Consider the following 20,425-nt stretch of genomic DNA (forward strand, 5'->3'; position numbering starts at 1 on the left):
TGCCCCTTAGAGAGCAAGAATTGAGTCTCAATGTGCTCTGAGGATTTCAATGAAACACTTAAGCATTTTTCTGAAAAATTACTGCCATCTTTCAAGATTCTGCCCCATCTGCTAATATGTGGCAGGTGTTCCCATCAGCCCAGTAATTTGCTGCATTGCATAGACCCTACAGACACACACAAACCAGGGACTTGCAGTGCAATTGTGAGGCTGAGCTGTGCGATTCTCTTGGATTGTAATACTCCTTCTGGGACCATTTACTATCAGTAGTGGCCAGGCAAGTGTCATCTCTTTAACACAAAAACTGTGTTATAGTGTAATTACAGCAAACAACGAGTAATTAAAGCATATTAAGCCTCTTCACTTATTTTGAAGTTACACAGAATATGCATTTCTTGTGGTCTCCCTTTCTCTCATATTTTCCTTTCATGGATTAACAAGTGCTTAGAATTAGAACTGCTGAATAATAAATATGTGCAATTTCTTTTGAATCTAGGTATAATCATCTATGCCATTGGAATAGGAAAAGCAATTGAGGAAGAACTGCTGGAAATTGCTTCTGAGCCATCATATAAACATCTCTTCTATGCTGAGGATTTCACAGCTCTGGAGGACATAAGTGAAGAGCTAAGAGCTCAAATCTGTGCAGGTAACAAAATTCCATATCCCTTGAGATAGACGAGAACTGAATGTTTACAGGTGTTTTGCTTTTTGGATTTTTCTGCCCTTTAATATGTGAAGAATATATACCATTAATCCATCAGTGGGTAAATGTATTAGTGATTATCTTCCCTTTATTTTCATAAAGGTTGCATAAGACGTACAATTCTATGCCTAGAAGAATCAATTGCTCCTTCTCTTTTCTGTTTCTACAGTTAAGTTAGCCACGCAGTGAACCCCACTCCACCAAATAAACGTGATCTATTTCATTAGGAATGTGGGAAAATAAGCAGGGATTTGTAATACCTTAATGCGAATAAAAAAAAATTCCCAAGACCAACAGCAAAAACCTAAACCACAGCAAAATAAATCATCAAGAGCTGTTGTGTGTAGTTATAGAAAATGAAAAATAGTTCATTGAACATATATTCACACCTACAAAGAGTGGATTTCAGTTATGCATAAGCTCTGAGTTTTGCTACACAAATGTGGAAGGTTTTTTTCAGAAAGCACCCTTCTTCACTCTGGAGCAAACAGCTTGTATATAAACATTCCCAGATGAAGTTTTGCAAGGGGAAGGGGGAATTTGAGATGGGATGAAAGCTATTCAGCCAGAGAGAGAACAGCATATCTCTGCCACTCACACATTCCCAAGACTCAGTAGTTTTTGTACATTCAAACTGGTACCTGAAGCAAAATTCAGAAACAACACATGGAATGATGTTAGTCATGGGACTAGAATTGTGCAAGATTATTTAATTTTCACTAGCTTTTATCTGGTTGTTTTTCTCGGAATTAAATGCAAACAGGTTTTGCTCTTTTTTCTTCTTTAACATTACTATATAAAATTAGCTGCAGGACATTTCTTTATACAGATCTCAAAGAAGAATCTGTAAAAGACTTTGAGGATGTTTCTTAGCTTCTTCTTGCATACTCTTTGTCTTTCAGTCCTAAGAAGTCCTAGTTTCATCTTTCTGAAATAATTAATACTATGATAACATAAAACCAAGTCAGTTCAATTAACCTTATCAGGCAGATAATCTTCTGATGACAGCATGTCATCTTAAAAGCTCTTGGAGATGCCAAAGCCAAAACTATCCGGCAGCCAGAATAATTCTCACTCATTAGCAAACCCCAGTATAATAATTCTCGCTGATTAGCAAACCCCAGAGCTCAGCGATGGAAATGCATCCTTCAGGTACCCACAACAGTGGTTAGAAATCACCTTTATTTTTTCCTTTTAACTACATTATTTACAACATGAAAAAATAAGTAAATCCTGCCCCTCTGTGGCAGTTTCTTGTCTACACCGCTGGTAACTGGGCAGCACTGTCCTCCCCCTCTCTCAACAACAGGCAGTGAATGCCTCACACCTGTCAACTGAGGACTGACAAAGCCTTGTTTTTCTGGACACTCCAGGACTGCCTATTACTCATCAACTCACTCCACTGGAAATTCTGCCTCCAAACCTGTTACACAATCTGAAAGTTGTTTTTTTTTTTTATACCTTCTGTTGTCTACAGCCCAATTTTTCTCTTCCTTTGCAATAGCAGTAACCTTTATATTTACTCCAGCCTTCATCCTTAGCTGAGGTCTTCTGACACTCCAGCCTGTGAGGACAGTGGGAGATCCTGTGAACCTCATGGACTCCACTGACAAAGCCTCTCATCCTTAGTCCCAGCTGTGGATGTAATGCATGTTTCCAACTAAAGCAGGAGCCTTCCAAATGTTTTTTTGGGGGTAAGGCCTTTTTCTTTCATTCTGCAAGAAAGCATCTGCCTCGTAGAATAGCTGTTGATTACTATTAATTATTCTTGATGACTAGTAGTAAAAGCAAAAAAAGGAGGGGTTTTTTCTCTCTTGCCTCTTATTAAGAGGAATTCAGTCGGAAGGCTCCCATTCATTGCCTTGGTTAATGTTAATTTCTCATCTGACTGGAAGCACTAACGAGGCTCTGGCAATGTCATACATAATATGCACTCAATATGATTGCAGCTTCACCCCTGTTCTGAGCATGTGCATTATGGGAGCTTTTAATTACATGGTCATATACTATTTTTGTCACAAGACCCCAGCCCTGATCAGATGACAGTACTCAGCAGCCAGCTGGTTAACATTCTGTTTTCCTTCCAAATTGCAGATTGTTATCAGTTCAGCAAATATTCAGACACTGCTTTTGATGACACTTTCTCACAGGCTCCTTCTAACAAATTACTTGTGTTTTGTTATGAAACAGAACACTAAAAACGAACATCCAACTTCAGCATTGTTCCCGAACAAATTTATTCATTGCACTGACTACACCAAGGGATTCAGGGTGATCAGTCTCTGTCACCACTTGTGTGTTTATTCAGCTGCACAGAGGCAATGAGATTACAAATCTTAGAGCCCCAACACCAGCTTCTGAAGCCTGAAGAGCAGTTTCTGAAATGCCCAATTCCCACCCTATACTGGAGACCTCCTGCCACACCTCTACCAGTGCATCTCTGTTTTTTTCTGTCCCTAACTTTCTGTCCATATCTGCCATGTGTCCAAAGCTCAAACATTTCAGGTCAGTTCCTCTGCCCTTCCTAAACAACCCCCTCATTAGCTTGCAGCTCCTGAACAACTTCTAGAGCAAGTCATTACCCAGGGTCAAACACTCAAGATTCATCTTACCTGTTTCATCTCTCCTACAACAGAAATCTTCACCATCCATGTTCCCACCTGATCATCCTTCAGCTAGACTCCACTTCTAGTTTGTTTCATTCCCTTGTGATCTCATCCCACACCTCTCTGCCCTGAACTCTCGTCCAAAATCTGAGTTCCTTCCAGCAGCTGGTTCCCATGCAGACTGAGATATATATATCTATATCTATATACAGATAAAGATTGTAGTTCTGCTGCCTGATCTCTGGTCTTATTCAACCACTCATCTGTTTTTCCCTGATATTCATGCTCACTAATTCCAACCTCCACTCAAGAGAGCCTCATCTCCTTCCCAGTGCAACTTAGCACAGCTGTATATTATTGTGCATCTATCAAAACTGAGTAAACCAGCAGCCATCCTAATAGTTATAGCAAACCTGGATGTCACAGAAGCATCTTCCATCTCCCTGCTGCATATTCATGCAATATCAGGAGAGTTTGCACTGTCACCTTCTACCCTCATGCATTCACTTTCAGGGAAAGAGCTCTGGGTTCCAGAGCAGGGAGCGTGTCCTAGATGCTCCATCCACCCTGCACCATCGGTCAAGTCGTGCAGTTGTTAAATACCTCCTCTTCAGCTTATCTGGGCCATGAAGGGCTCCAGTCAGTCGAAGGTGTTCATTTCCTAGTAAAAGACCCATTCCTAAGGAACCGAAGCTGCCCCCACACTGCCCTCTGGCGGCAAGAAAGGGGCAGGGCACACAACGACTGATGTTCTACCTCAAATCAAACAGTTGGTTGTTTCTTCTCAATCTCTTGACTAAAAAGATCGGGGGCTGGACTCTGAAATAAATCCTTACCTTTTAAAGGCGGTGCTTCATGAATTAGAAATGTATATTTTTGCTTAAAACTGTAGTGTATCAAATAGACTCTACTGCACACTTCTCATCTAGAAACTCCCAACTCCCTGATCAAGGTTTCTGATCATAAAGAAGAAAACTGAAGAAACTTTTTCTTTCTCCAAGCAGTTCTTATTCAGTTCATCCCAAAGGATGATGGATTGTAATGAAACATGAAAGAATTTTCACTATAGGACACAAAGTAGATTGCTGTCATTTCAGATTGCTTCACTATTATTAAATAATCACTTCTGGTTTTGGAAGAGTTCCTCTGATAGTCTGAGTTGAAGGGCAAGTCCTGGCGTTTCCATCAACACTGGACCTCTTCTAAATTGCACAGGTATGAGGCATTCTCCACGTGTTATGAGAGACAAACACCAAGTTACTGGCAAGAAACATCTCCATTTCTACAGAATGTGAATATTTTTATTGCTCCTTTTGTGATATCATTTCCTTTGGCGATTTCTATCTACCAGCCTTGAAAGAGTCACCTCACCAGCAGGATGCATCATCTGGGAGGCTTCGTAAGACTGGTCCACAGCCTTCAGGTTGGCTGTTTTAACTCAAGTGTCCTGTCCTGCTGTCTCCCCAGTCACTGCTAAGTTGCCTCTTCATGCTGCCTTCTGTAGAGAACCCTCATGATTCAGCCAAAGTGGTTCATCCCACGTTCCTGTCTCCTCACCCCTCCCAGTCACCCTCCTTTCTGCAGCACAAAGAACAGAGATTCACTGTAACAAAAGCATGGCTGCATGCTTCTTACACCATCCAAATGAAATGCTTCATGGGAAACCTTGTAGTTCAACACTGTGCTTGACACTTTAAGCATGTTTAGCTTTCAATCACTTCTGTTTCTCACAGAAACCTTCACAATTCCCTTTCAGTTCTGCAACCCACAACTTAAATCACGCACACAGTAAATACAGCCTAACAGCTTGGTTCCTTCACATCTTTGTATCCCTAGTCCTTTCCTTGAATAATCCTCACTGCAATTAGTGAGATTATTTACTAATTAAGGAGAATTCTGCATGTGAGTAGAAAACAAAATAAAATTATAATTTAGTGGGTTTGATTTTTAGACTTTTGGGGGGTTTCCTGCAGGACCTGAATCAACCACAATAGCCATCACAGATGTCATTGACTGTCCACATCTTGCAGTACACCACAAGTATCTTTTTGAAGACAGTCACATTCACTCAACAACAGGTAATCGTGTTACCTTTGTTTAGAATAATCCAGACTGTTCTTTGAATATATGGGACTACACATTGTGTACTGTTTTCCAGTACTGACAGAATCTGCCTCACCCTTTGGATGTCGACCTGTTTTGAGAACAGGAAGCTGTATTAAACCTGCTCAGCATTTATAATTCCTTGTCATTTCCTCCCCATTCTATTCAATTTGTTCAGCATTTAGCCTATGCCTAAGTGTTTCTGTTTTTCAGCAAAAGCTTCAAAAGATAACGACCAGTGCAAATGTGAAAACCTTGTGACATTCCAGAACTATGCAACCAGTGAAGTAAGAAAACTCACCCAGCGATATATCCTTTCTGAGTAACTGGCTTTTTACATGTAAGATAAGAAAGACAGGTTAAAACAAACTAAATTTTTTTGCATCGTCTAAACTGTGTCCATAGCTAAAATGAGTTCATTGTAATGAAAATCTAAACTGCATAATAGATAGTTTCCAAGAAGCAAGGCCTTTAAGACTTTTAATCTGCTTCTGCTTCATAGAAGGGAGCAAAATATTAATAAGGATCTTGAATTTTAATAACCCCTAACAGTAAAACACATTCAGGGACAGCAAAGAAAGGGCTGGTCAAATTCAAGACTAACACACTTTGCTTTGGGTTACTTCTTCAGATGGTACTGAAATAGCATTTACTGGCTACAGGTGTCAGAGTACAGAAGATGTTTCCCTTCTGAACTACTTGGTAAGGCACCAGATGCAGTGAATCATTTATAACCATACTCCAGATGAAGAGAAAATCAAGAGTACTCAGGTTTGGTTGATTTTGCATTAAAAGAAATGCAGATAAAACTTAACAAAGTGCAAATCAGTAGCTTCTGCCCCCCAGTTAGTCTGTTTTTTTCAAGGGAGATGTTAGTACAGCAGCCTTTACACTACCTGTAACATCCACCACATCTCAGGAAACAACAGCAGCAAACTGGCAATACAACTCATCATGCAGTATTTATGCAGCAAATTCCTGTTTTCTTCATGAAAGCTGCTTCTGATCAAATAAATAGTACGACATCCCATCTTCTACCCGAGTTCTGTAACTGTACGAGAGCAGTAAGCCCTCATTATCTGTACAGAAGAGTGCAGTGATGTCAACAGCTCGTAGCTGTGTGCTTCCTAGACAAGCACAGCTTCAGACCAAGGTACCTGTGAACAGTCTGTCCAGAGTAAGGCAAGCAGAGCCCTGGTGGCTGGTAACCTGATGCAGATACATTGCCTACCAGTTCAGACCTTCCCTGCAGCAGCCAGCCTCTCTCACCTTCCCAAGTGAATCCTTTGGTAGACACTTTAAAGAATTATGTTCTAACTTGATTAAATTACTCCATGCAAAGCAGATTTCATAAAGGAGGAGAAAGCTGTCATGTAAGGTTATTGCTAGGCGTTTCAAATTCTCGTCAACATACATACTTCTCTGACAGGACTTCTCCAGACGACTTCAGAGAAAAAATTCTAGGTAATTTCCCACACCCTTAAGTGTTGCATGACAGAGTTCCAACCTGCATGGCAACAAGAAAGGAGACCAATTCTTGCCCCTTCAGGAGAAGCACTTTACTGTAATCTCCTGCAGTTGGGCTATGAGGAACTCTGGGCTTACTCAGAATCAAAGAATTTAGTTGCTAAGCTTAGCAGCTTATCAACATGTGGTTTTTTGCTTTACCATTTGACCAGGCAACCCTGTGATTTCTACTCCAAGGACTCAAGGTGATGAAAACCTGTCAACACTGAGCCAGAGACTAGGAATTCTGATAGGAACAGTGCTAAGCACTTTCTCAGAGCGCTGTGCAGGCACTGCTTTGAACAGAGTATGAACCATCCAGTTTCCTCTTTATTAGAAACATCATTTCTCTGCCTTATTTCAAGAGCAGCTCAAGTGGGAGATGATACATTAGTTCTTGATAACTGCAGACCCCTCATCCAGATATCTGAGGTGGGGGACCAAGAACTGGCTACAAAAGTAGCTCCAGTTACACAATACAAATTTAGAGGGACCAGTCCAAACTGTTTTGTGTCCAACCACATTAACTTCTATCAGTGGTTGAGTGCAGTTTCACTGCTTGAACTTTGCCTCTGTGAACACTTGAGAAATACAGTTGTTGAAGAGAATGCAGTTCACATGGTGCTCCTATGCACAGAGTAATCCTTGCTGCAGCAGACAGATGAGAAATTACCAAACCCCATGTCCAGGCAGACTGGACACCCACAGAAGCAGGATACCCACTCTTACTAGCAAGAGATTCTCCTGCTGTCAGTGGGGGAACATAGTACATGTGGCTGTTCTGGCCAAACTCAAGAGGCCAGTTTGCCTGTCTGCCCCAAAAAATTCCTAACAGCAACATGCCAAGATCCCAATTTATATGCCCAGTTCTCTATCTTCCCTTATGTAAGACCTTAAGATGTTGAAATCAAGACCCTAGTCAAACAAGCAAGGAATGGGATGCAGCAAATTCATCCTTCTGAGGTAGATCTCAGTGCCTTCAGTTTTCCCTTGATGACAGGCCTCCTCTTCCTCTAAGCTTCCCCTGGCTGCAGCCTTTCCATGGCACTTGGAGAGAGATGCTGAAGTAAATGCTATTGGTCCAACCTCTTCCTGCAGCAGACAGAATTCCTGCCAACTGGGAGTGCTGATCAGGAAAGGGATGCTGTACACTACTTTGCTTTGCTACAGCTTCTTACTGGAAATGGAACCAGCCCTAGATGCCATGGAGTTTGTTGCATTCTATTCCACATTTGTCTGGAAACCACCATCACAAATGTGGGCAGAAGCAGATCATGAGGAGCAGACAGTCTTACTGGGGTCTCAGAGCCCCATAGTTTTATTATCTACTGTTAGTTACATGCAGTTTTCCCTGTGATTAAGTGAAACATTTTTTAAACAGCATTAACTAGGTAAATATTAATCTTCCCTGTAAAAGAGAGAAAAGCAATCCATTTTCAGAACCAGCCTTTTTAATAAGCTGCAGTCTGAACTCCATGTTAAGATATGCCTGTTAAGGAATGGGGCTTCACACAGCTTTCTCAACTCAGCTCATCAAATCATAACAAAATACAGGGGAATATCATATAAGAAACTACTGGGAGTCAGAGGAGAAACAAGAAAATGCTTATGGACCATAGCAATCAGGCAGCTGACTTTTTCTATTAGTGCATCCTATCAGTAGCTCTCTTTCCTTAACTTTATCTACTGGAAGAAATGACGAAGAGAATGGAAGACTTGGAAAACAGGCTAAAATACTGATCAGAATTTTAAGTGTATGCTACACTGTATATTTATACATACAGACCTGTCAGAGCTATTTTCGTAAACTGGTTCAAAGTAAAATAACAAATCTTTGTGTCTGAAGTTGAAAAGAATATTTTGGATCCTTGCATCTATACACCATGTGTTCTGTCTTGCATTGAGCAAATAAGAAACGTTGAAAATTTTATATAAACAATTTAGTAACTAGCAAAAGTTCTAATTAAGCAGAACAACTGAAATAAGCTATGCAAAATAATAAAATGCTGTTATTTTTTGAAGTGAAACCTCCATGTTTTGAAGTAATTTTAGGGAATGAATTTATTTGGCTTTCTTTTCTGTATTTCCCTCCTCCCCTCTTAGTATTTTAAGCACAGTCTGTGTGTATATATATAGTTTTATGTATACATAAATACACAGAACAAGTGGGACAGCATTCACAGCCATTAGGCTTGACTTGGATTCTTCAAACAAGAGTTTGAAATCAGTACTGAAATCAGGAGGAAGTAAAAATACAAATTCTGTGTTTAAACTGTGATGAAAGTAAATGTTTAAAGTGGGAAGTCTGCTGGATTATCAGGGCATCACAACCTGAGGTTTCAAGAACTTTTTCTTATCATGACCAGACTATCCAACTTCTCCCTGCTGTCCTTTGGTCAGTATTCAGATTCTCTTTCCTGAATGCAAGTAATATATTAATTCTGAAAGCATTGTTTGTTCAATTCACCTAGCTGCACACCTGTTTGTCAAACACTAAAACACAACCAAACCCAGCAAATTGCTTCTATTGTCGCCAACTGAAGTGTCTTTAAGTCTCACTCCCTCCCCCTGGCTGCAACTCATCTGGATTTGTGGTTTAATAGGTAAAGAGACCAGCACTTCCTCTTTTGCTTTGACACACACTGGAGTTTGCCTCTTGACTATCTCCAAATGGCAACACACAGCTTCATCCATTTTATAACAGAAGTAGTTGCAACAGAACTGAAGTGATTAAGTGATCTCAGATAAGCTGATGAGCGTGCATGGATACCCAACAGCAAGCTTTGACAGGTACCTCGTACTTTGGAATTGTGAGGTTACAGGTGCCTTCTGATTTTCATGAGGTGTTTCTTTCACCACATGTCAGAAAAGCACTGGCACTTCATTTAACAATCCCTAGTAATAAGGAACATCCTGCAGTCATGGTCTCACACAGAACAGGCACAAATCTCTTAAGATACTGATGCTCTCAGCAATTGTGACTCGAGAACACCAGCTTATCTGTCTTCAGCATCTTCAGAAAACTAAAAAAAAAAAAAAAAGGCTACTAATTTAAAAACTGCTTTATGAAGTTAATTGGTATCTTACTGAAAGTGTATGTTACACACCTACACATCTAGAAGCTATATCCTGTTTGCCCTTTTACAGATATGTACTCTTGGAAGGAAAAGACAAAGGGAATAATGCACATTAGTACTTGATTCACTTGGTAAAAACAGTGTGAATTACTTTAATTTAAGTAAACCCTTTAGGAACCCCCACCAACATCCCAAATTTGCTACTGTCCCTCACATTATGCCTTGTGTTTGCATTAGCACTCCAAAAGCAAACACAAAGGAAGCCCTAGCCAGTTGGGATTCGGCACCGTACTTGCCATGATCAAGCCTTCCTTCACTTACCTCTCAAGATCCACAACTCCTACAGAATGAAAGGCAAATTTTGCCACGTGAAGGTTATTTCTTAACAGAACAGGAAGCACAGCAGCGGTAATGAATCTTAATTTATAAAGTTTGTTCCCTAAAACCAACAAAGGTATAATACAAATTTTTCTTAAAAGAGATCTGTAACCAGTTTTATTGTAGAAATAACACCTTTACAGCATTTACTTCTCACTGGTTTGTTCTGGCATGCTTCTGATGATGTCAGAGTCACCTGTAAAACAAAAATGTACAGTTAAAAGAGGTCCCACAGAAAGATGATTTTAGGAATAAAAATAAGAAAAAAACCCACCCATAAAACCACCACAGTGATTCTAGAAAAAGAAAACAACTTAAAAGCAACAGATAGCCTGCTTAGGAAAAAAGCAAGTAATTTTGATGGATTGATAAAAAAATACTTGTAACTGTGTTTTTCTAATCCAAATAGAGTATTTTCCAGTAATTATGCACCTGTCACCAGCATTTACCAAGCCAGTACTAGAACAACAATCTAGTCCTGGAGGACACAATGCATAGTTTTACTATAGCGAATGTCTAGCCTCCCCTGATCACAGAAATATCAGGACAGCGAGAATATTCGCATTGTTAGATACAGAGCATTAGGATTTACTTGCACCTCTCACCCCACCCAAAACCAAACCTTAAAGTGACATTTTGAAAACTAAGTTTACAGCTACTAGTTGAATACAAGCAAGCTAAATAAAGTTTTCTGAAGAACTAGGAAATTCAAATCATTGTGACTTAGGGAACAGCTATTATTTGGTTTAAGTTATTACAGAAATCATTAAACCCATCTGTATGCATTCTGGTCAACAGAACATGGGATTGATTCTTCTCTTAAAACATTCTGGAAAGAGGATGGGAAGTCACCTACTTAGCATTCTATATAAGGAATCTGAGCAACTCTCTGGGACAAAGACTGCTACCAAACCACAGTAACTACATACAAACTTACAGTTTTAAAATGAAGTGTTTAATATAATTTCCATCCCTTGATGAATATTCTGGGAAACAGGACAAGTCATAATCCTTTTTCTTAGATTAAGAACAGTAAAACAGGGCTGTTGTAAACAGCATGTTGTGCAAGCTCATGTCCTAGCTTAGGGGTTCAGAAACAGGTCCCATACAGTTACTTCTCAGACACAGAAACCTCCCTACAGACTGACAAGTGGACAAAATGCTCACAGGGCTCAGCAATAAAAGAGAAGCAGCAGTCCTTCCAGGTTCTAAGAACCTAAGACTCACAAAAGAAGAACAGGATCTTGGTCAGAGGAAATTATAATTAAGTGTTAAACCTGATGGAAAAAGGCAGTAAAATGTGTCATCACTCCTACTCGTTCCTGGCTCAGTGCTGCCACTCACAGGAGAAGGGAGGATCCACAGACACCTCCTCATTTGGTCCCTACACTGTAGGTGGGAATTACCTGGGTCGATGATGGCCAGTGTGCACACTCTGTAGTATTTTCCGCATGCTGTGCCCAATTCAATGTTGTTCCCACTATAATGATGGACACCAGTCTTGGCAAGCATAGCGTAGTACTCAATCTCTGATTTTCTGAAATCCAAAAATTGGGTGTTAGCAGTACCCACAAACAATTCTGATTGACTGCAATACAGAGAGAGCAACTTTAACCCCTACCACACTTAAACCTTAAGATGCTTCTCCTTCCCACCCAGAGAAACACATCTGTTCCTTGCGAGGCAAAATCACCCTGGGGTTGTGGCTCAGGAACCTTTACTCAGACGTCTGCTGAAGGTTTGTAACAACAAACCCTTCAGGCTGCTCCTACACAGGCTCATTTCTACACGGTAAAAAGTTTCAGCACTTGCAGACCTCTGAAAGGCCATAGGAGCTGTGCCAAAGTGCATAAACTAAGAGAGTTAATGTTGATGCCCAGTGGTGGCCAGATGCTGAACAGATACAGCTGTTGCTAGCTGAGAAAGGAACTGTGTATTTTAATTTAAAACAAAAAGTCCATCTATACTGCCCTCTCTTCTGACTTCCATTAGGAGAGTCTAGCAGTCAATGTTTCCTAAGCGCTTTTGGGATCCCCACTAATATTTGGGATTGCTGCCTACTGTAACAGTCCTACTATTTCTCAAGTATCTAATTTCTGGGTTTCACATTTACATTTTCTTGAGCCTGTCAATATCCCTTGACAACAGAAAGGGCCCAGATATTCAATGAGGAAAATGTCATGGTATTAGTAGAGATTACATTCTCAAAAAAACAGTTTCACTGGCCAGGACCCCACATTTATAACTAACTTCAATAGCAAATTTTATGTGCTTCAAATATTTTAAATAAATTATCAGTTTTCCTAGCTGTAAAATTATTTTCCAATACACTACTTTGGAAAAACATGGGAATTCAGCCTCATTACACCCTTAGTGAATGCTATCAAGTGTGAAAAGCTTCCAGTACTTTATCTAGTCCAAACTCTTTGAATTAGAAAGCTAGAAAAATACCAGCAAGCATTTTGACACTTCTAGACATGAAATCATTACACAGCAAATTACCTGTCACTTTTATTTCAGAGCACTCTAGAATATGCCAGCAAAGTCCTCTGTTTTAAGTCATTGGAGAAATTAGCATAAAGCACAAAATGCATTTGTACAAAGAGCCCATTTTAGAATTATTTTCTCACACATCTGCTTACCTCAAAGCAGGACAGTTGTTGGCAAGGATGACCAACTTGGCCTTGCCCTGACGAATCATTTTCAGGGTCTGTTTGTACCCAAGCACATATTTGCCACTTTTCATAACCAGCTGAAGCCTGGAGTTGATGGACTCCAGGGACTTTTTCTGAAGAAGAAGTAAAAAAGCATTATTGTGTTACTTCACAATTTTCAAAACAATGGAGAACATTAAAAATTAAAGAAATTTCAAATATATGCATTTTTCATAATCTCCCTATAATCTGAAACATGGAATAAGAAAAGCCAATCAGTTACTTGAGTATAAGAAAGCTTATGGATAAGGGCGTTGTTGATACTGTGTTTTCACAAGTTCAGAAAGTTCTTTCTTACCCCCATCTCTCACAATAGGAAAATACATCTCAAAGCACTGTTGCTGCTATCTACATCTATCAGTGACATCTGCGTATATCGGACAGGCTCTTGTCAAGCTCAGTTGGTCAAGGCCAAGTAAATACCACTTCTGCCTTGCAAATCTAAGACAGGTTTAATCTGTCTCTCCCCAGGGTGCACACTGACAACGTTATATGGGGCAGCAGAAAGAAGTGATTCTGTACAATACTAAATTGATATTACAACACGTGAGCGTGATGCTCACAACAGATCAGGCGCATTTGCACGGACGAGGCCACCACCTTTGAACAACAAACCCAGATCTGTCAGAGCCACTCTAAAGAAAGGCCAGAACATGGCAGGAAAGGCAAAACCTGAACTCCACCCGCACTAGGAACTCGGCACCACCTCAGGCGCTCTGCAAGCACCCCGGGACACCGCACGAAAGAGACCCGAGAACAGCGAGCCCGTCGGGAAGCGGCCGAGGGGCGCGGCCAGTGTCAGGAGGGCACGATCCGAGCTCTGAGGGACGCGACGAGCTGTGCCCAAGGGCCCCCCAGCACCCCTGGCCTCCAACCCAGGCCATGCCGGGGTCCCCCCACCGCACCACGGCGCTGCCCGGACCCCCCCGCCACCACGTGCGCCCGGCGCGGCCCCGCTCTCACTCACCGTCTTCTTCGCGGCCACCATGTTGCTGCCTCGCGCGGGGTCGGGCGGTACCTGGAACACAGGGGGATGGAGGGGAGCGGTCAGAACCCGGCAGCAGCGCCCGCAGCGGCCCCCGCGCCCCCGGCCCGACCCCGCTCACCGCAGACGCGCCGCCAAGATGGCCGGGCCGCCAGAAAGGAGCGAGCTCCCAGCAAGCACCGCGCGAACCCCACAGCAGCTCTCGCGAGAGCCGCGCGCACACTCCCGGCCCCGGCTCACGTCGGCCGCGGGGCGGGGCGGGGCCTGACTGAACGGGGGCGGGCACTGTGTGCATGTGGGCGGGGCCTGGCTGAACAGGGGCGGGCACTGTGTGCATGTGGGCGGGGCCTGGCTGAACGAGGGAGGAGGCCTGGCCTGTGTGGGCGGGGCTCGGCTGCGGGGCGGGGCTCGGCTGCGGGGCGGGGCTCGGCTGCGGGGCGGGGCTCGGCTGCGGGGCGGGGCTCGGCTGCGGGGCGGGCTCGGCTGCGGGCGGGGCTCGGCTGAGGGGCGGGCTCGGCTGAGGGGCGGGGCTCGGCTGAGGGGCGGGCTCAGCTGAGGGGCGGGGCTCAGCTGAGGGGCGGGCTCGGCTGCGGGGCGGGCTCGGCTGCGGGGCGGGCTCAGCTGCGGGGCGGGGCTCGGCTGAGGGGCGGGGCTCAGCTGAGGGGCGGGGCTCGGCTGCGGGGCGGGGCTCGGCTGCGGGGGCGGGCTCGGCTGCGGGGCGGGGCTCGGCTGAGGGGCGGGGCTCAGCTGAGGGGCGGGCTCGGCTGCGGGGCGGGCTCGGCTGGTGTGTCCGGCTGGCTGACTGTTTCTGCATTTTCACATCTCCGCCGTCTCCCTCCCAAAAGCAGAGCGGCTTTGAACGCGTGTTTCACATCACAGCCTAGCGGAAGGTTTCAGGCGCTCATGAGGGAAGAGCCGTAGCGGCCTGAGCCTCCCATTATGGAATCATAGAATAGCCTGGGTTGCTAGGGGCCTTAAAGCTCATCTAGTTCCAGCCCCGCTGCCGTGCCATCTTCCGCTAGACCAGATTGCTCAGAGCCCCATCCAACCTGGCCTTGAACACCTCCCGGGGATTGGGGGGCATCCACAGCACCTGTACCAGTGTCTTCACCACCTTCACAGTAAAAAGCTTCCTCCCAGTGTCTAATCTCTTTTCAGTTTGAAGCCATTCCCTTTTTCCTGTCACTACCACTACATGCTCTTGTGGAAAAAAAGTCTCTCTCCATCTTTCCTGTAGGTTCCCTTCAGGTACTGGAAGACCACAATCAGGTCATCCCAAAGCCTTCTCTTTTCCAGGCTGAACAATCCCAATTCTCTCAGCCTTTCCTCATAGGAGAAGTGCTCCACCCCTCTAATCCTCTTGATGGCCTGCTCTGGACTCAGTCCAAGAGGTCGATGTCCTTCCTGTGCTGGGCACCCCAGAGCTGAATACAGTACTTCAGGCAGAGTATCACCAGAACATCCCATCCCCATGCAGCTCAGGCCATGGCTCTGCCGGAGTTACAGTGCAGGGAAACCTCCTCCTGCCTCCCCGTGCACTCTGGAAGCCACCAGCTTGAAAACCATCTTGCTGAGCACACACGCACTGCACTGTTTGGGAACACGGCCGTGACATGAAGCTCCCATTTTCAGGCCAAGGACATTTGTGCTCGATCCCACAGTGCTGTCCACCCTAGAACAAGCACCCCAGGCTGGCGCAGGGAGGAGCAGAGAGCACCAGCTCAGCTGGCGCCTGCAGGGATGAGCAGTGTGGATGCTCAGAGTGTGAGCTGCGGAGGTTGCCTGTGACATCCCTCTAGAGGATGCTCAGGGATCCAGCCACAAGACAGCAGGTCTGCTGGCTGGTGTGACTTTGTGCTCTTAACACACTGCACCGGAAAGGCATCCCAGCGTGTATATTTCTTATGAAATTGCAAAACTAGCGTAGGAGCTTTGTTAGACTCGCCCAGGTTAGCACAAGCATGGGAATGTATTGTGCTTGTTGGAAGTTTGATGCCTTTATCAATATGGAATATGGAGCAACAAACTAAAAAGATGAGACAAAACGTTGCATTCAATTATTTTAGTATGCTTATATTAATAGATCTTGTTTCAAATAAGGGAAATAATTTATAGCAATATACTACTATGCCCTTCTCCTGGAGGTATGGCTACCTCCTTGGTAACCTCTTCCGGGTGTATGATCACAGACCTTACCAAAATATTTCCAACAGGATGGCCTTCTCAGTGACAGGCATCCTTTGGTCAAAATGTAAACCATCATCCCAAACTTTTTTTTTCTGGGTAACAACCTTAGGTTTTGACTGAACAGTTTAAGCACCTAGATTAACATCTAAACTGCTAACACTGAGATAAAGGTATGTTAGAAAGGTATGTCACCAAACTTAAGTGGAGTTGAAATATCCCAAGTGAAACGAACTCAGACTAACTCCATCTCTAAAGGTAAAATTCTTTGGGAATAATGTCTCTATTAAGGACATAAATTATCCATGTAGTATATAAATAATAATATAAAAATGTTGCATTTTGATGTGTCTCTATAGTCCAATTTCTTTTATTGAAACAAAATAATTTCGTCCTTTACAGAGTATGATTAAATTAATTTTGAAGTATACTTCAAACTTTTCTTTGGCAACTGAAAAGAAAACTCCGTTCTATGTCTTTTTCTTTTCCTGTTCCTCTTTTTCCCCTTGTCCCATCCCTCAGGTGCATTGCTGTTATTCCCCATCAAACTCTGACTTTGCTTTTAACTCTTTATTCTTTTACTCGGTTGGTTGTGGTCTGGTGAAACATTCGTCTTTTGTTCTTGTTGAAATTCTCGTTCTTGTTGAAGTCCTCGGTGCCATTCCTTTTGACTATTCCAGGATTTAGGACGCCTTGCAAGATGTGGGAGCCATGCATGTCTCCGGGAGAGGGAGCTGTTTCCAAGGGTACCCTGCAACCTCCACTCAGGTTAGGAGAGAACAAAGTACTTCCCTTAGCAGTTTATAAAACTAGTTCTTTCCAGTAATGTGCTTTTTAAAAATATCTGCATTTCGGAAAGAACTTTCTGACAGACACTTTTGGCACTGGACCCCAAATTCTGTCCCTAAATCTAGAGTGAATAAGGATTAGGCTGGGGGCGGTGGGAATACATGCAGAAATGGGCACTATTGTCTCTCACCCCCCAAATCTCCCTTCTGTGAAGGCCTCTCCTGGGGCTCTGTGGTCCATAAAACGTCCTTTATAAAGACAAAGGGCCAGTCCAAATCAGATGAAAATTACACTAGAAGAAAGAAAAGGCTTTGGCCCCACTAAAATTCCTTAAACAATATTATACAACCACTGTTTTGTTAAAAACAGCAGCTGGGAGTGGATGGGCCTTTACAGCAGCTGTTTGAGAATTAAGGAATGAGGGAAGGCACATCAGGGAAAGTTTGGCACCCAGGCACCCTCAGCACGGGATCTTGAGCTCCCCTCCACAACGAGGCCGTGTTACAGCAGAGATGGAAGAAAGGCAGGGAAGCAGCAGACAATGTCTCGTCTCCAACAAACAAGTCTCAAGCCAGAGCAATCCAGGGAGCGGCTGGAAACCTCAGAAAAAGCAGTGGCACCCCTCCCAGCACTAAGAGCAGGCACTGTGGTCCCCGCTGCCTGCCCCACCATGCTCAGCCAGGGAGGTCAACTGCTTCTCGGGCTGAGTCAGTGTTACTCTGGCTCAAGGGCTCTGCAGGCTGATGCTCAGTTTGGCAGTGAAGATGAGCATGCAGGGAATGCAGAGTACTTGGGGAAAGCAGGACCACTCCTCACCCTGGCCTAACTCTGTGCTTGCCTGAAGAGAGGGTAGGAGCAAGGTTTCCAACAAAGAGAGAGAACTTAATTCAGAGAGCAGTGGTCTTGAAGTTCTTTCACCACTTTTCCCCACTAAAATGCTGACAAGGTTGTGTAAGAAAGCACCAGTTAGAGGTATGAATTAGGGAATGAGAACACTGCAAGAAAAATCACTGGTGGAACACTGACCTATCCCAAAAATTAGAAAGCAACTTCATAATTTTGGGTGAATGAAACCAACTCAGTGTATCTTAAAAAGGGAAGTCAGGGAATCTCCTGTAGCAGCACTGACACCAATGCCACTGTATTAGCAAACAAGCTGTGGCGGCTGGGTTACACATACCTGAGGACAGACAAGCAAGTTCATGTGTTTTCCCTCACAGCTGGAGCTGGCCAGGATCACCCATGGGGTCTCTTGCAGCCATTTGGCTGCAAGGAGTCAGCACTGGACATACTGCAGATGTGGGCTCCTCCATGCAGCATGCCTTTCTGCAGAGAAATCCCAAAGCAACTTCTTCTCTGTGTTACAGAACCCCAAGCACTGCCCCCACAAATGCAGTGGTAATAATATCAAGTTTTCTCATTACTCATCAGAAAATCCAATGAACAGTAAAATGAGGTACTAAGAAAACAGGTATGTGTGCTAATTATGTGTGCTGTTGTAGACAGTGTATAGTTAACTGAGAGAAAAGGTTGGAAAGAAGATAAAGAGAAGAATGAGAAAAAATCATTCTGAAGTCTGAAAAATGAGCGGTACATGGGCACCCTACGGTACAGCCTGGGATGGATCATTCTGTTAAATTCTCTGAACTTCTGATGTCTTTATAAAGCTGAAGTGGCAGCACTGCTGATCCTGAGAGGAAGTGGGGACCACTCTGGCAGCCAGGGGTGCAGAGGAACATCTGAAGCTGTACCCCTGCTTAGCCCCTTTCCCTGAGTGTCAGTAGGCAATGCGTAGAACTCAGGACTTGCTCCTTGTCAGGGCTGCCAGGTGCCTGAGATGGTAACAGGTACTGACCCACTACCAGGAAAGCTCCAGGAAATGTGTGGTGTGACTGGGGGGGGTTTCAAATTGTAACGTCTGCTAAAGCCGCTGCAAGAGGGACAGCATGTCTATAGCCATCCTTCAGGTGCCACAGGTCACATGCTAACCTTAAATGACGAGATTAAAAAAAAAAAGACTGATCTTTTGACAAGCTAGGGCTATATCTTTATTTTACCAATATGAACAGAACATATTATTTTTATAGGATGGAAAATGTGCAAAAATACAGTCCTGCTTTGATTTATAGTCTGGTCAAGTCTCTGCACAATTACACAACAATGTTGTGTGAACACCTGCAGCCATTACTCTCTAGTTTTGCACATCAGGGCTATTAAAAGTGACAGATTGTGTTCCCTGATAATCATTGCATTTACAGCAAATGCAAATATGATCATCTGATTTTCACAGGGTTGTGCACCGGACTATCCCCTGTATTGTCAGGCAGACAAATGCAGCTCTTTGTTTCAGATCACTGGGCATTTACGATCCCAGTAAGGCACAGGTCCACTAGATCTGAACTAAAACCTCTCCCCACCCACCCTTGCAGCAGCTTTACTATGAGAAAGGAAGGAAAGAAAGAAAGGAGTTGTGGAGGAAAATGGGTCAAGTGCAGAAAAGTTATCTCATTAGGGTATTACTGCCGGCCTAGGCCCTAGGGTATATCACCGTGTCCCATAGCTGTAGGGAGGAGGAGGAGAGAAGATCCAGCAGGCAGGAATTGTGCAGCAAGATTGATTTATTTAATTATTTTACAAACTCTTTTATAGACTTTTTTCTTCATAGTCTAATTGGACAAAGGATCAGCCACTCCCTGGGGTGATTGGCTAAAATCCTAAAACATCCATTGTCAAAATATTTTTCTACTGTACCATAAACAAGACTTTTCAAGATTGCAGGTGGTTTAGTTGTTTACATAACTGCTACCTCTTCTGTGAGAGAGAAAAATCTCTCATGGACTTAGAAAATAGCAAGAAAATCCTTGCTAGCAGCATATTTATATCTACATTAGAGAACAGGGAAAACCTTGAGGTTAAATACTGTCTGTTGTGAATACCTGAATATCTGCAGACCTGGATAGATTTTCAGCCAGTAAAGGCATGCTAAGTATGTGTGTATGCACATACATAAATATATACCTGTATAAATACATACATTTGTATACCTATGTGTGTAGCCAGCTTAAATCCAGTGCCAGTACCATGAGAAACTGCATTTTCTAAGGGTCAAATTTTGTAGAAATCCACAGGTGTGGATTTCTAAAGATGGTAATTAGTTTGATAAGAAGTTCTTCAGATTGCCTCCTTTCCAGGGAATTACAAGGCATATACTAGGAGCTAAGTTACAAGGTCATTGCAAAACAAAAATAGCTGTTTCAGAAGGCAGCTCTCTGCAGTTCATAAATCAGCATCACAGAACAGCCTTCAATGGAGCATTTGGATCAGTGGAACATTTGGCCTGAATTATTTGACACAATAAACAATTTAGAATATTTTAT

At 43.3% G+C, this 20,425-nt stretch overlaps 2 protein-coding genes and 1 non-coding gene across 5 annotated transcripts in view; 1 reads left to right on the forward strand and 2 right to left on the reverse strand.

The window, feature by feature from the left end:
* The window catches only part of MATN2 (matrilin 2), a 71,285-nt gene extending 62,337 nt beyond the window's left edge, over nucleotides 1-8,948 (forward strand). For 2 of the 3 annotated variants that reach the window (XM_039549005.1, XM_039549004.1), the window contains exons 22-26: nucleotides 497-649; nucleotides 4,664-4,735; nucleotides 5,286-5,390; nucleotides 5,629-5,724; nucleotides 8,609-8,948. In XM_039549005.1, the coding sequence (XP_039404939.1) occupies nucleotides 497-649; nucleotides 4,664-4,735; nucleotides 5,286-5,390; nucleotides 5,629-5,724; nucleotides 8,609-8,661 (479 nt within the window). In that variant the 3' untranslated portion in view covers nucleotides 8,662-8,948. The remainder of the gene's footprint in view (nucleotides 1-496; nucleotides 650-4,663; nucleotides 4,736-5,285; nucleotides 5,391-5,628; nucleotides 5,725-8,608) is intronic. The other variant, XM_039549006.1, reaches the window with a different exon arrangement.
* Nucleotides 8,949-10,402: 1,454 nt separating this feature from the next.
* Nucleotides 10,403-14,323, reverse strand: RPL30 (ribosomal protein L30). Its single transcript, XM_039549007.1, has 5 exons — nucleotides 14,197-14,323; nucleotides 14,058-14,108; nucleotides 13,019-13,164; nucleotides 11,783-11,913; nucleotides 10,403-10,572 (listed from the first exon to the last, which is right to left on the reverse strand). Exons 2-5 carry the CDS (start codon nucleotides 14,076-14,078, stop codon nucleotides 10,523-10,525), a joined length of 348 nt encoding a protein of 115 aa, XP_039404941.1. The 5' UTR covers nucleotides 14,079-14,108; nucleotides 14,197-14,323; the 3' UTR covers nucleotides 10,403-10,522.
* Nucleotides 10,807-10,941, reverse strand: LOC120409838. The gene has a single exon (XR_005601659.1). It is a non-coding gene; the product is annotated as a small nucleolar RNA SNORA72 (small nucleolar RNA).
* Nucleotides 14,324-20,425: the final 6,102 nt, after the last annotated feature.

Source organism: Corvus cornix, chromosome 2, assembly GCF_000738735.6.
Source record: "Corvus cornix cornix isolate S_Up_H32 chromosome 2, ASM73873v5, whole genome shotgun sequence".
Taxonomy (NCBI): domain Eukaryota; kingdom Metazoa; phylum Chordata; class Aves; order Passeriformes; family Corvidae; genus Corvus; species Corvus cornix.